Source organism: Dermochelys coriacea, chromosome 14 (assembly GCF_009764565.3).
Source record: "Dermochelys coriacea isolate rDerCor1 chromosome 14, rDerCor1.pri.v4, whole genome shotgun sequence".
Lineage (NCBI taxonomy): Eukaryota > Metazoa > Chordata > Testudines > Dermochelyidae > Dermochelys > Dermochelys coriacea.
In genome coordinates, this window is record NC_050081.1 from 37,259,453 (window position 1) to 37,272,687 (window position 13,235).

Below are 13,235 nucleotides of genomic sequence, written 5' to 3' on the forward strand. Positions count from 1 at the left end.
GTCATTTTAAAAAGTAAACATAATGAAATGGTAGAACAAGGTAGACTTCAGAATTAACCACAGACACAGTCATTGCTGCCGGAAGTCACTATGAAGCTTTGCCAGGATGCTAGAGTTAAAAGCTAAAAATTGCCCATAAATTTGTTAGTCTCTAAGGTGCCACAAGGACTCCTTGTTTTTTGCGAATACAGACTAACACGGCTGCTACTCTGAAACCTGTTTATTATTTGTGTTATTGTAACCTCTAGAAATTCCAAATAAGGTTTGGAGCCTCGTTGTGGTAGGAGCTTTACACACTCAATTCCATAGTTATTAGTTAATGGAGCTTTCTTTTTAAGAGCTGAATTTTCAAAGTCCACTAACACCCATAAAGGACAGTCTGTGCCTTGTCCTTTTTTGTATTTTTCCCTTGAAATTTGTTCCATCAGTGGCAGGAAGGAAATGGATCTGCACAATTATTTTTGGTACAGGAAAGGGAAATCTGGAGTGATTGTGTACGTAGCTACTCACTGCATCGCTTGGAGAGCCTGAATTTGTGATAGGTCTCCCTCTCTGGCTATATAGATGGATACTAAGTCTCATTTCTTCTGAGTTATGGATTTGCAGTGAGGACGGCAGAGGACTCTGCTTAACCAGACTGATGCAACCATGTGATTTGTAAAGTGCTACACAGGCAAAAAATGGATCTGGGGAAAAGCAGCTGATTACATGAAAAGAAAGGAACATGCAAAGCTTAGGAGAATTGCAGAAATCAGAGAAGACTCCTAAATTTCAAGGCCAGATCATCTCACCTGACCTCCTGCATAAGGTCAGAGAAACTCACCCACTGATTCCTGCATCAAACTCAATAAGGTGTAGCTGCTTAGATCACAGGCTGTGTACTCCTCCGGAGAATGGATTGGTGCCAACAGTCTGTTCTCCTGCACTTCACCCAGCCCTAGTTCTGCTCCTTTCCTTGGGAGACTATTACACAGTCCAATAAATATCCTCTTGCCACTAAGAAATATTTTCAGAATGTTTCTGTTTGCTCTGTTCATGTTACTAGTTCTAGTCCTACCACTTCCATGGAGTCTTTATGTGACCTTTCATCTCTCTGGGCCTCAGTTTCCCCACCTCTAGCAAGGGGATAACACTTCCCTACCTCACAGTGGGGTTATGAGGGTCTCTGGAAACTGCAGGGCTCCCTGTAGCCGAGAGAAGATGGAAGAAACGTAGAGCTCTGTCTGTTTAGTTTATCAAACAGAAGATCAAGAGGTGACGTGATTCCTGTATGTAAGTACCTTCACATGGAGGAAGTACTAAAGGGTCTTTAATATAGTGGAGATAGGCAGAAGAAGAGTCAGTGGTTGAAGCCAGACAAATGCAAAGGTGAAATCAGGCACAAATGTTTAACAGTGAGGGTGATTAACCACTAGAACAAGCAGCCAAAGAAAGCGGTGGATTCTCCATCGCTTGATGTTTTCAACCCAAGCCTGGATGCCTTTCAGGAAGATGCGTTAATCCAATACAAGTTACTAGGCTCACTAAGCAGATAATGAGGTGGAGTTCTCTAGCCTGTGATATCCAGGAGGTCAGGCTACATGATCTGATCGTCCCTCCTGACCTTAACATCCATGAATCAGGCAGGTCTTGGTTCAAGGCAGCCCGTTGACATCAGTGATTGACTTCCTTGGGGTTTGGATCAGGGTCCCAGAGCACAGACACTGGCTATGCAGAAGAACTGGACCTCAGCTGCCTTGAGCTTTGGCTTAGCTGGTCCCACTGTCACCGAGACTTGTTCCTTGGGCATCATCTGGTTCTAACCTCCCCATCTTTTATGGGTCCCACCAGCGAGCCTCAGGTTAGCCGGTGAAGCTGGTGGTGTCATGGCAATGCTCCTCGGTGTGGGACTCCCTCCTCTTGGATGTTTGCCTCAGCACCTCTCTCTGCCTTACTGGGCGGAGTGTGTGGGAGAGTGGAGGAGGGATCCACTCTTATTATGGGATGGATTCATCTGGGTGCACAATAATTATCCTGTGTAGTGTTTTACACACTCTCCTTCCCACACTCTGCTCCTCACAGCATCTCTATCACTAGCAATCCCTCCTGTTAGTTTTTGTCAGTTGTCTAGTAGTTACAGCAGGGCGGCTGGGAGCCAGGACTCCTGGGTTCTAGCTCCAGATCTGGAAGGGGAGTGGGGTTTAGTTGATAGAATGGGGTTCTGACTCCCTGTGGCATGTTGGGCAAGTCACTTCCCCTCTCTTGCACCTCAGTTTCCCCCTCTGCTAAATATTGATACTGACCCACCTTTATAAAGTGCTTTGGGAGCAGAGCTTTTTCTTGGACAAAATATACCTCTTCAACCAAATTCAATTTCCTGTGAGTGGTTTCGATCTTGCCAGCATTCTTTGATTTTTGACATTGTGTTTCAGCCTGAAATAACGTTTTTCACTTTGTTCTGGTTTTTGAGAACTGAAAAAAAAAATCTCGGGTTTTGATTTTTGGGGTTTCCTCCTTTCCTCTTCCCCTTAACTCCCCGGTTCATTTCCCCACCAGAAAACAGGAAGAAAGACTAGGGCGGGTGGCGGTGGAAACTCAGACACGCTGTACTTTATCCTGCCAATCAGTAACAGCCAGGTGGACGGAATTCCATCTCTTCCTTGTTCCTCATCCACCCTGTATCATAAACCAGATGCTTATCACCATATGTTGCTCCGATTGCCACTATAAATTTCATGTTGCATTTCAGGTTCCTGCTTGAGGAGATCCCACTTCTCCCACTGCCTAGGTTTCTGCACGACCTCCCCTCTTACCCCAACCTTTAAACGCTAGCTCGCCTGGCATTTCCCGACGGGGAATGATTGCAGTAAGTGAACAACGGGATTTCAGGAAGAGAGGGGCACCCCTAAGGGTTAAAAAAAGAAAAGGAGTACTTGTGGCACCTTAGAGACTAACAAATTTATTAGAGCATAAGCTTTCGTGAGCTACAGCTCACTTCATCGGAATGCATCCGATGAAGTGAGCTGTAGCTCACGAAAGCTTATGCTCTAATAAATTTGTTAGTCTCTAAGGTGCCACAAGTACTCCTTTTCTTTTTGCGAATACAGACTAACACCCTAAGGGTTAGTAGTTGTATTCCGTTCATCTTTCCACCAGTGTACTTTGGAGACCGGCTCACTGGCACAACTGCAGAGAAAGGGGAAGGGCACTGATTTTATATCTCCTTGTTCTCAGCATCCTGTAAAGGGTTTACCCCTGTGTGTAGGGTTTAGTCAGTCCTGATTCTTCCCTCTTTTGTGCTTTTCCACACTGATCCTCTTTAGCTTTCCTCTTGACTCTGCCCCAATAGTTTATTTAATAAAGCCATACTGTTCTTAATGCCCCGAACATTTCTACCCGTCCACCACCCTTGTAACGTTCAGGCAGGAGTGGGGTTGATTGCTGGCCTCCTGTCTCTTTCTTATTCTGAGAGAGCTGTAGGGTTTAATCTGTCCATGTTGGGATTTTCTGTAGCACTCAAAAGCACGGCATCTGAAACGAATCACTGTTGGTTTGCAGGGTAAGTTCTCTCCTTTCACTGGAGCCCTCTGAGACGCCTGTCTGGGTCGATGGACAAAAATATCAAGTTGTTTGCAGCATTGTTGTAGCTGTGTTGGCCCCAGGAGGTGAGAGAGACAAGGTGGGTGAGGTCATATCTTCTATTGGACGAACTCCTTCACCTGGAAAAGAGCTTTGTGCAGTTTGAAAGTTTGTCTCTTCTACCAACAGAGGTTGGGCCAATAAAAGATATAGATTCATAGATACTAAGGTCAGAAGGGACCATTATGATCATCTAGTCTGACCTCCTGCACAACGCAGGCCACAGAATCTCACCCACCCACTCCTGCGAAAAACCTCTCACCTATGTCTCAGCTATTGAAGTCCTCAAATCATGATTTAAAGACTTCAAGGAGCAGAGAATCCTCCAGCAAGTGACCCGTGCTCCATGCGACAGAGGAAGGTGAAAAACCTGCAGGGCCTCTTCCAATCTGCCCTGGAGGAAAATTCCTTCCCGACCCCAAATACGGCGATCAGCTAAACCATGAGCATATGGGAAAGATTCACCAGCCAGATACCCAGGAAAGAATTTTCTGCAGTAACTCAGATCCCACCCCATCTAACATCCCATCACAGGCCATTAGGCCTATTTACCATGAATATTTAAAGATCAAATAATTACAAAAATCATGTTATCCCATCATACCATCTCCTCCATAAACATATGACCTCACCCATGTTGTCCCTAAAACATTTAGGTCCAAATTCTCTGCTGCAGCCAGTGGCAATAGCCAGAGGTAGGGCTGCAAAAGGGGAGGTTGGGGATCACTGATTCTGAAGGCTTTCCTAGTCTGCACAGACTGACTGCCATGCAGGGGCATCCAGAGTACAGCAGTGGGCACCTTCCCTGGGGTCAGCAAGAGGACATGGGCAGCCAGCTCTGTGAAGCTGATGAAGTTAGGGATGGATTCTGACCTCAGTGACCCTGGTGTAATTGTAAAGTGACCCCCACTGCAGTCAGGGCTGGATTCTGATCTCAGTGGCCCCAGAGTTAATCCAGAGTGACCCCCCCCGATTTACTCCAGGTTAGCACTGACCTGAGAGTGGAGTCTCCTTAAGCATTTGTGTGTGGAGATTGTCTAACTGAACAAAGCACTGCAACAAATTGTCTAGAGAGGTCGTGGAATCTCCATCATTGGAGATTTTTAAGAGCAGGTTAGTCAAACATCTGCCAGGGATGGGCTAGATAATACTTAGTCCTGCCTCAGGGCAGGGGACTGGACTAGATGACCTAGCAAATTCCCTTTCAGTCCTACATTTCTATGATAGATCTCAAAGTTTTCAATTCTGAGTACCTTTCCCAGGCCTGAAGAAGAGCTCTGTGTGCCTTGAAAGCTTGCCTCTCTCCCCAACAGAAGTTGGTCCAATAAAAGATATTATCTCCTCCACCAGGTCTCAGAATGTAATTGTAAATGGGGAATTGTCACCAATCGTATCCATTGCCTGTGGGGTCCTGCAGGATCGGTTCTTGGCCCTACACTATTTAACAATTTTATCAGTGACCTGGAAGAAAACATAACATCCTCACTCACAAAGTTTGCAGGTGACACAAGCACTGGGGGAGTGGTAAACAATGAAGAGGACTAGTCACTGATAGAGATCTGGATCACTTGGTAAACTGGATGAAGGAAACAACGTACATTTTAAACGGCCAAAGATAAAGTCAGATACCTAGGAACAAAGCATGCAGGCCATATATACAAGATGGGGGACTCTACCCTGGGAAGCAAGGACTCTGACAAAGATTTGGGAGTCAGGGTGAATAATCAGCCAACATGAGCTCCCAGTCCGACACTGTGACTGAAGGAGCTAAGGCGCTCCTGGGAGATATAAACAGGGGAATCTCGAGTAGGAGCAGAAGATTATTTTACATCTGTGTTCGGCACTGGTGTGACCACTGCAGGAATCCTGTGTCCAGTTCTGGTGCCCACAATTGAAGGAGGTGGTTGATAAATTGGAGAAGGTTCAGAGGACCATGAGAATCACTGAAGGATTTGAAAACCTGCCTTATAGAAGAGCTCAATCTATTTAGCTTAATAAAGGGAAAGTTAAGGGGTGACTTGATTACAGTCTATCAGTATCTACATGGGGAACAAATATTTAATAATGGGCTCTTCCATTGAGCAGAGAAAGGTCTGAAATGATCCAATGGCTGGAAGTTGAGGCTAGACAAATTCAGACTGGAAATAACAAGACATTTTTTAACAGTGAGTGTAATTAACCACTGGAACAATTTACCAAGGGTCCTGAGGGATTCTCCATCACTGACAATTTTTAAATCCAGATTGGATGTTGTTCTAAAAGCTCGGCTCTAGGGATTATTTTCGGAGCAGGTCTTTGGCCTGCATTATCCTAGAGGTCAAACTAGATGATCAGAACGGTCCCTTCTGGCTTTGGAATCTACAAGGGGATCTGCTACTTGCAGTTATTGCCAAGAGACGATGCTGTGTTTGGATTGTAAGCTCTTTGGAGAAGGGAGTGCCTCTCACTTTGCACAACTTCAGCGCCTTGCACAGTGGTGCCCTGATCTCAGGCGGGGCCTCGGTGCTCTGTATACAATGATAAGCATGCACTGTGCCCCTGCCATAGCTCATGATTTTGCCCTGACGCAGGATTTGTGCTGGTGTTTTTGGAACAGAGAATTGAAAATTGCCTTTTCCCCCATATTAGGTTTCCTCACTGAACTGGGCTGTTTCCAACAAGTAAGGATGAGACTGTGTCACAACATTCCTTCTTAGACAACCCCCAATCACCCACACAATTCTCCATCTATGGCACTTTTCTTGCCACTGTCGGTATCTCACAATCTTTATTGTATTTACCCTGCGAGGTAGAGCAGGGCTGTTGTCCTCATAGAAGGCTAATGGTCAGACAGGGAGTCTGGGACAGAGCTGGGACCCAAATCCAGTTGTCCAGCCAGTGCCTTATCCACAACGCCAGTTGTGCTTCACTCTGCCGCCTTCCCTTTCTCCCCCAAAATAAAATTGACGCCTGTCTCCCAGTTGCAGCCTGCAACACCAAGTAGCTAAGCTGCTACTTTGTAGGCCACCCTGTAAAGTGCAACAGCATAGGGGGTGGAGTTTTGCTGTACATAGTTCAGTGACTATATTTGTTCTTTCTCTTTCAGTCCCAGAACTCGGTAAGTTCACTTCTCCGGGATCAGAGCGAAGTGGGGAGCAGGAGCCCGGTTTTCATACTTGTTCATTATTTAGGGAGTGGGGAGCGCGGGATTTGAATCATATTGCAAAGCCTAGGGGTGATTTAGCTGAGGGGTGGAGAGGGGCAGAGAGAGGGGAGAGACAGGGGTTGCGGGAGGGGAGGGACAGGGAGAGACTGGGGTTGTGGGAGGGGAGGATCTAAGCGCACACTGGTGTACTAGGCAGTATTGACACCAAGAATAGGAATGAGCCAGGTCTGGTCTCTAAACTGAGCCTCTTTTGGGCACTGCAACGAGTTTCAGACCAAAGAGAAGACGGGCGGGGGGAAGAGACCTCGTACATTGCTTGTGATTCAAGTCAGTAGTAAAACGGAAAGTGCTTTGAAAGACGTACTGCTAAGAGAAAAGCTCTTTGTTAGTTGTGTGTGGCGCGTGTAGCACAGAGAGACCCGGGCCCTAATGTAATGCAGATAACACAAGCTGCTGTCCGATGCACAAAGGAAACACACCACAGAGAATTCCCCCCCTCTAATCATTCAGTTACATCATCTTCATTGTTACTGTGACTTCAAGCAGAATTGTGATTTTTTTTTTTTTTTTTTAACCGAGAATGACACAGAAAGACAAAGCATGTACAATGGCCTGGATATCTGTAAGGAACAGCAGCTAGACGTGCCCCTTAATAGCAATGGAGACCAAAAGCGAGGAAAGGAACCAGGTAGGTGGAGCCCCTTTGCCTGGGAGAAACACTGCGGCTTATGCAGATGAAGCCATATGTTCAGTTTTGGGTGCAGCAGCCCAAACGCCTGCCTGCGAACGCAGCAGGGATCTGATCACCCCACTGGCTTCCTATGAGCACCACTGGTTGCTTTGCAGCTACTGCTACAATTTTCCCTGCAGCTGGGCGCTTATGGCTGTGTAACAGGGTGCAGTGGCATTTTGTGGGCTTGCCAGCTGCACCCATGTGGGACTGTGGCCCTGTCTCTCCCACTCTGGTTCAGGGCTGAATATCTCAGTTTGTTTTGCTGGGACATGATGGCAAAAGCGTAGCTGCACAGGGAGCAGGTTGGCTTGTTCCATGCCGGTCTATAATCGTTACTCGTTTAAATCTCTCACCGAGTTACTACCGTGATAACTGCTGTCGAAAAGCTTGGGAGGAAATTCATAATCCCACATTCAGTGCAGGGTAGATCAGAGACAGCTACAAACTCTGATCTACCAAGAAGCTAGTGACTGTCCATTTGCTTGACTAGGGGGTGTGCAAACTGTCCTCTGTCTCTGCACTGGGCCATGGTAAATAAATAACTCCGATTCCTCCCCGCTGCAGCAGCCCCAGGAGTGTTCATATGTTGGTCTCTTTCAGGTTACAGACTCGGGAAAACTACAGCATTTACAATTGTTGCGGCAGTCACAGTCCTCATTTTGGGTTTAATCGCTACCACGGCTACCCTGGCAGGTGAGTGCGCAGCTCTTATGGATTCACTCTCGGCATTTTCTGTTCAGATCTGGAGCTGCTCGAGCACGTTTCCAGGGACTGGAGGTGACGTCCTCGCGAGGTTTGGGGGAGCCAGCATAGCACTGCAGCCACTAGGGAAAGCTTAGCCAAACAGCTTCCCAGTTCTTAGCTCCTGTAGTTGCCTCCTACTTCTTTTTTAATGCTGGCCCTGGACCTAATGGCGTCCCAAGCGAGGAGCATCTTCCGTGCCCCCTCCCCATTTGTTAAACGTTTGGAAGGGGAGGTCTTGTCCTGCATGTGAGTGTGGAATTGCCTTACTGAAAACGTCACCGCCCACCACTGCGTCCAAGCAATTGCCAGAGCTGCTTAGGTGATTCTCTGAGGCCTTGGTCTAAGGGGATTATCCTACTTGTTCCCCTTGGATACAGAGATGAGGAGGGGACAGCCCCTGTGTTACATTCTCTGTTTCAGTCAGAACCACTAAGTCATGTTTGGATTATGCGGATGTCCCATCATGTCCGGATGGATGGGTTGGCTACCGAAGACAGTGCTACTTCTTCTCCGAGGTTGAAAGGAATTGGACCGCCAGCAAGAGCTTCTGCTCTTCATACAGTGCCTCCCTGGCTGGAATTGACAGCGGCCTGGAGATGGTGAGAGACCCAGGTGTTTTGTGAGTGCACTAGATGGACCTTGGCATGACAGAGCCAATGATGAATGGCTTATGTTTGACACCCTGCCCAGAACGTCTTACAGCCTAGACAGAATCTGTCATGTGAGTCAATGGGACAGCGCCCAGGCCCTGCAGCGTGAGGGGCCCCTGTGTGTCGCATGCCGGGAGGGCAGAGCGAATGATCTTTCCCAGGTCCCTGGCTGGAGCTGGGGCTTTGCAGCCTGTGGTGATTGAAGTGGCTCATTGTCAGCCTGCCCCGACTCTTTCTCCGAGCAGGAATTCAGTGGGGAAACACAGCTCCAGCCCTGCTCATCTCCTGGAGATGGAAGGGGGTTCATTCCCCGCTCAGCTCAGCACAGTCAGTGGTTCCATATGGATGGGCAAATGGGAGGAGTGGCTGGCTGAAGAGATGGTCTGATTTTGCCCGGCTCTTGGGCATTGTAGAGAGTGAGCTGTTCCCCTTTACAATAAAGCCTTGACTTCCAGCACCCCCAGCCCCTACACAGAGCAATACACTTTCCCTCCAATATTCCTGTAACAGAGTTGGCACCCACCTCTTGCAAGCGCCCCCTCTGGTTGGGAGTGTCTGCGTCCTTTAAACCAGTCCAGCCCTGCTATGGGGCTGTATCCCCAGGATTTCCTCCCTGGACACACTATCTTACAGCCCTCCACCGGCTCAGTCCCTACTCAGTGTCTGCAGCCAGCCGGGAGCTCCTTCATTGTTCCCCCAGGCTCTGCGAGCAAACTGTCTTTGGCTCTGTTCTAGCAACCAGCCAGGTACACAGTCACTTCTTTTCCAGCTTCCAGCAGCAACGAACTGCTGTTCTGCTCTGCAGCTCCTTTTATATGGCCCTCCTGGGCCTTGATTGGCTGCTTCCCCTGCAGCCACTCTAGCCTGCTCGTAGGGCCTCTCCGCTGCTCCTTTCCTGGGATGGGCGTGGCAGAGCCCTGAGGTCTCCAGCAGGGGGCCTTTGGGCCTAGTCCAGCCCCACCCCCCCCCGCATTATAGATTCTGTCTATGCTGGTAGACGTGATGGGCGGGGTGGCAATCGTAAACCATTCATAATGCAATACAGTGGTCCCCAAAGATACTGCAGAGGGTTGTGATACCTGTCACAAGACATGCTCCGACATCCACAATGTACAAGAATTCCCCAAACACCTGTAAAGCAGAACTTCAGCTAAAGCCCCAAGACCAATAACTGTCTCTGGAGTCTGTCAGGTTTTCATTTAGCTGGGGCGTCCAGCCAAGCAGCACCAATCTAAATGGCACAACCGCCCAGAACATAAAGCAGCATCTGTCTGTACTCCTATGAGCCGGAGCAGAGGAGTTGGCTTGGGAAGCTCAGTGGGTTTATTTTTTTAAAAAAAGCTTCAATTCTGGGCAAGCATTAAAGGCTGTGTGTTACGCAGCATTATGTACAGCAGACGCTAGAACTGAACCGAGACGGGAGAGTCTCAGAGGTGCTCACTGCAGCTAGTGCTCAGGGGATGAGCACCGTGAAAATGCTTATAAATAAACAAAAAGACAGAGGCTTTCCCTTTGTTTGTTTTGAAGACATTCCTCCTGCGATACAAAGGCAGCGTTTACCATTGGATCAGCCTCAGAAGGGAGCCCAGCCAGTTGTGGAAGTGGGGCAATGGTTCTGAATTTGACAACCGGTGAGTCTGTTTCTGGCTCTAAATTTTCTCAGTGCTAAGTCCTTGGTGTTGGAAGTGCTGAGTGCAGAGAGATCAACAATGGAGATCAACCCAACAAACGTACATGGGTCAAAAACAGGTGAAAAACCAGTATTTCCACCCCTTGTGGGTTTAGTTTGTTACGGGGCATGGGGGACTGCTTAGAGACTTCACCCCTTGAGGGACCGATGCAGCCAGCAGCGGTTTGTAGAGAAAGCTAAGGTGTTTTAGTTAACAGGAATACAGTATTTTAGGTCTTTAGGTTAGAATGGAAAAGCAAAACCATGCTGGCAGCCTTACCTGCCTCTCTGGCCCAGTGCATCCAGGATTTCATCTCTGATTGTTTGCTCCAACCCTTGTCTCTACCCCAGTCTGTTGCAGGGTCTTTCTGCACCCCAGATGGAGGTATCATTGTAGCGTGGGGTAGGCCTGGCAGCACAGGTGAGCAACCTGAGTGTACGCATGCCAGGCATCCAGGCTACGTGCTCCTGTGGCTAGCTCGCACTGACGTCCATGCTGCCACCTGGGCACTGCGATTATTACCCATGCTAGCTAGATTAAGGTTAGTATGGTTATGCCCACTGGTGTTAGTGACATCTTCATTTGCAGTGTAGATGTATTCACAGGTGCTTCATGCCACCCCTGCCCCTCTTCTGCTCTGTCCTTTCCCTCTCCACCCCCTTTCCTCTTAGCTGAGCCCCTCCTCACTAACCCACCGAATAAAATAAATAAATAAAAACTCCCATGCCCTTTGCTGCCATCCCATCGTTCACGCTACCTGTGTGTGCCACTCCTACCCCTGCCCTGTGTCTGTCAGGTCTACGTCAATTGTCAGCGCTGTGAGACAGGGAACGTCAGTGACTCTGTGTTTGTACAGCACCTAGTGCAATTGAATCCTACACTCCTCTGCTTCTCAGGCAATACCTTAATAAACCTGATTAATAATAAGTTACGCTCTGGGTGGCAACCACCTTAGCCCAGTTCCAACCCGCCTCCCCACATCTGGGCTTTGTTTCACATTACTGCCAGGCTGTTTTCATGTTTCACATCCCTGACCGGCAGTTGTTAAAGATCAGCATCCGGTTATCCACCCTCCGTTCTCTCTCTCCAACATGCTCTGTCATGTGCTTTGTGTACAGGATAGGTGGCAGGGCTGCCCCTAGCAGGCCAGGCTCTGGTACTGGGTATGGACTGGCTACAGAGCGTCCTTTATAGACACCCACACCAGGTATGTTTCAGAGTAGCAGCCGTGTTAGTCTGTAGGATCCTTTAATACTGGGCCAGGTATGACTGAGGTTAGCGTCAATAAGGTATGTGACACATGGCGCAATCTAGTGGCTTAACAGTGTGATACAGTTTAGCATCATATTACAAACTCCATTCATAGAATCATCAAAATCATAGAAATGTAGGGTTGGAAGGGGCCTTGAGAGAGGTCATCTAGTCCAGCTCCCTGCACTGAGGCAGGACCAAGTAAACCTAGACCAGCCCTGACAGGCATTTGTCTAAGGCTAAGTGTACACACTACAAAGTTTGATGTGTGAGTGTGGTCACGCGTGAGGGCTGGAAGAGAGCTCTCCCAGCGCTCTGTGTAATCCACCTCCACGAGGGGAATAGCTCTGAGTGCTGGGACCATCGCTACAGTGCTCAATCAGGGTGTGCTTGTGATTTTTCACACCCCTGAGCCAGCAAGTTAGAGTGCTATAAAATGCAAGTGTAGACATGGCCTAACCTTCTAACTATCAGCGTAGTTAATCCCTGGAAGAGGTTATCTGGGAGGTTGTGAAATCCCTGTTGCGGGAGGTTTTTAAGAACAGGTTAGACACTCCCTCTCAGGCTCTGCTTTGGTGCAGAGAATTCCACTGTCTGTCTCTGGGCTGGTCTACATGCAGAGTAGCCCCCGTTAGATTCGAGGGGTGATTTTATACCAGTTTAGTTAAACCAGTGCTAAAGGCTGTCTGGACATTCTTCTTTCAGTTTAAATAGCTTATTCTGGTTTAGCGTCAGTCAGCTGGGAACTGGTATAAACTAAAACAAAATAAAACACTCTTAAACCAGAATCACAGCATCCATCCACGCAGGGGGCTGCCTCCAGTTTAACAAAATCCACGCAAGTTTATGCCTCTTTGTGGGTGGGACACACTAGCCTTGGCTATGGACTGATTCTAGCTCCACGGCTTCTGGTTGCAGGTTCGAAGTAAGGGGAGGAGGAAACTGTGCATATCTGAATGACATAGGTGTCAGCTCGTCAAGCTGTGAGACAGAGAAGAACTGGATCTGTGCTAGACCTGGTAGATATGGGAAAAGAAAAGAGAACAGGCTGGAAGGGATGGCAAAACAGTAACCCTCACGAGAATAATAATAAATTGTTCTAACAAAATATGCAAACTGTCTTACGCTCATTTGTAATGCATAGCTGATCAGTAGGCATCTATTCCACGTAAAAAATCAATCAAATCAAGAGGGCAGCCAATGAAATGGAAAGGCAGCAAATTTAAAATAGATTAAAAGAATTTTTTTATCGACACACTGCTTAATTATCCTGTGGAACTCTTGGCCACAAGATGTTATTGAGGCTATGAGCTCAGCAAGATTCAAAGAAGGACTGGACATATAGCTGGAGAATGGGACTATCATAGGATGGCTGGCCCTTTAAGGGGAGATGGGTTCCAGCCGCACCTGTTACACTTTGCTTA

General features: G+C 47.9%; 1 protein-coding gene across 1 annotated transcript; it reads left to right on the top strand.

Moving 5' to 3' along the window:
* Positions 1-7,311: 7,311 nt before the first annotated feature.
* LOC119842445 (C-type lectin domain family 2 member D-like) lies at positions 7,312-12,918 on the top strand. The gene is made up of 5 exons (XM_038370560.2): positions 7,312-7,451; positions 8,097-8,189; positions 8,661-8,839; positions 10,418-10,521; positions 12,730-12,918. The coding sequence occupies exons 1-5, from the start codon at positions 7,364-7,366 to the stop codon at positions 12,881-12,883; spliced, it is 618 nt and encodes a 205-aa protein (XP_038226488.1). The 5' UTR covers positions 7,312-7,363; the 3' UTR covers positions 12,884-12,918.
* The last annotated feature ends 317 nt before the right edge of the window (positions 12,919-13,235 follow it).

What these genes read in the sequence shown, in the direction of transcription:
- LOC119842445 (XM_038370560.2), top strand. Translation starts at nt 7,364, where the DNA reads ATGTACAATGGCCTGGATATCTGTAAGGAACAGCAGCTAGACGTGCCC. An exon ending in AAAGCGAGGAAAGGAACCAG is followed by an intron (nt 7,452 to 8,096) that starts GTAGGTGGAGCC and finishes GGTCTCTTTCAG; the next exon opens with GTTACAGACTCGGGAAAACT. An exon ending in GGTTCTGAATTTGACAACCG is followed by an intron (nt 10,522 to 12,729) that starts GTGAGTCTGTTT and finishes TTCTGGTTGCAG; the next exon opens with GTTCGAAGTAAGGGGAGGAG.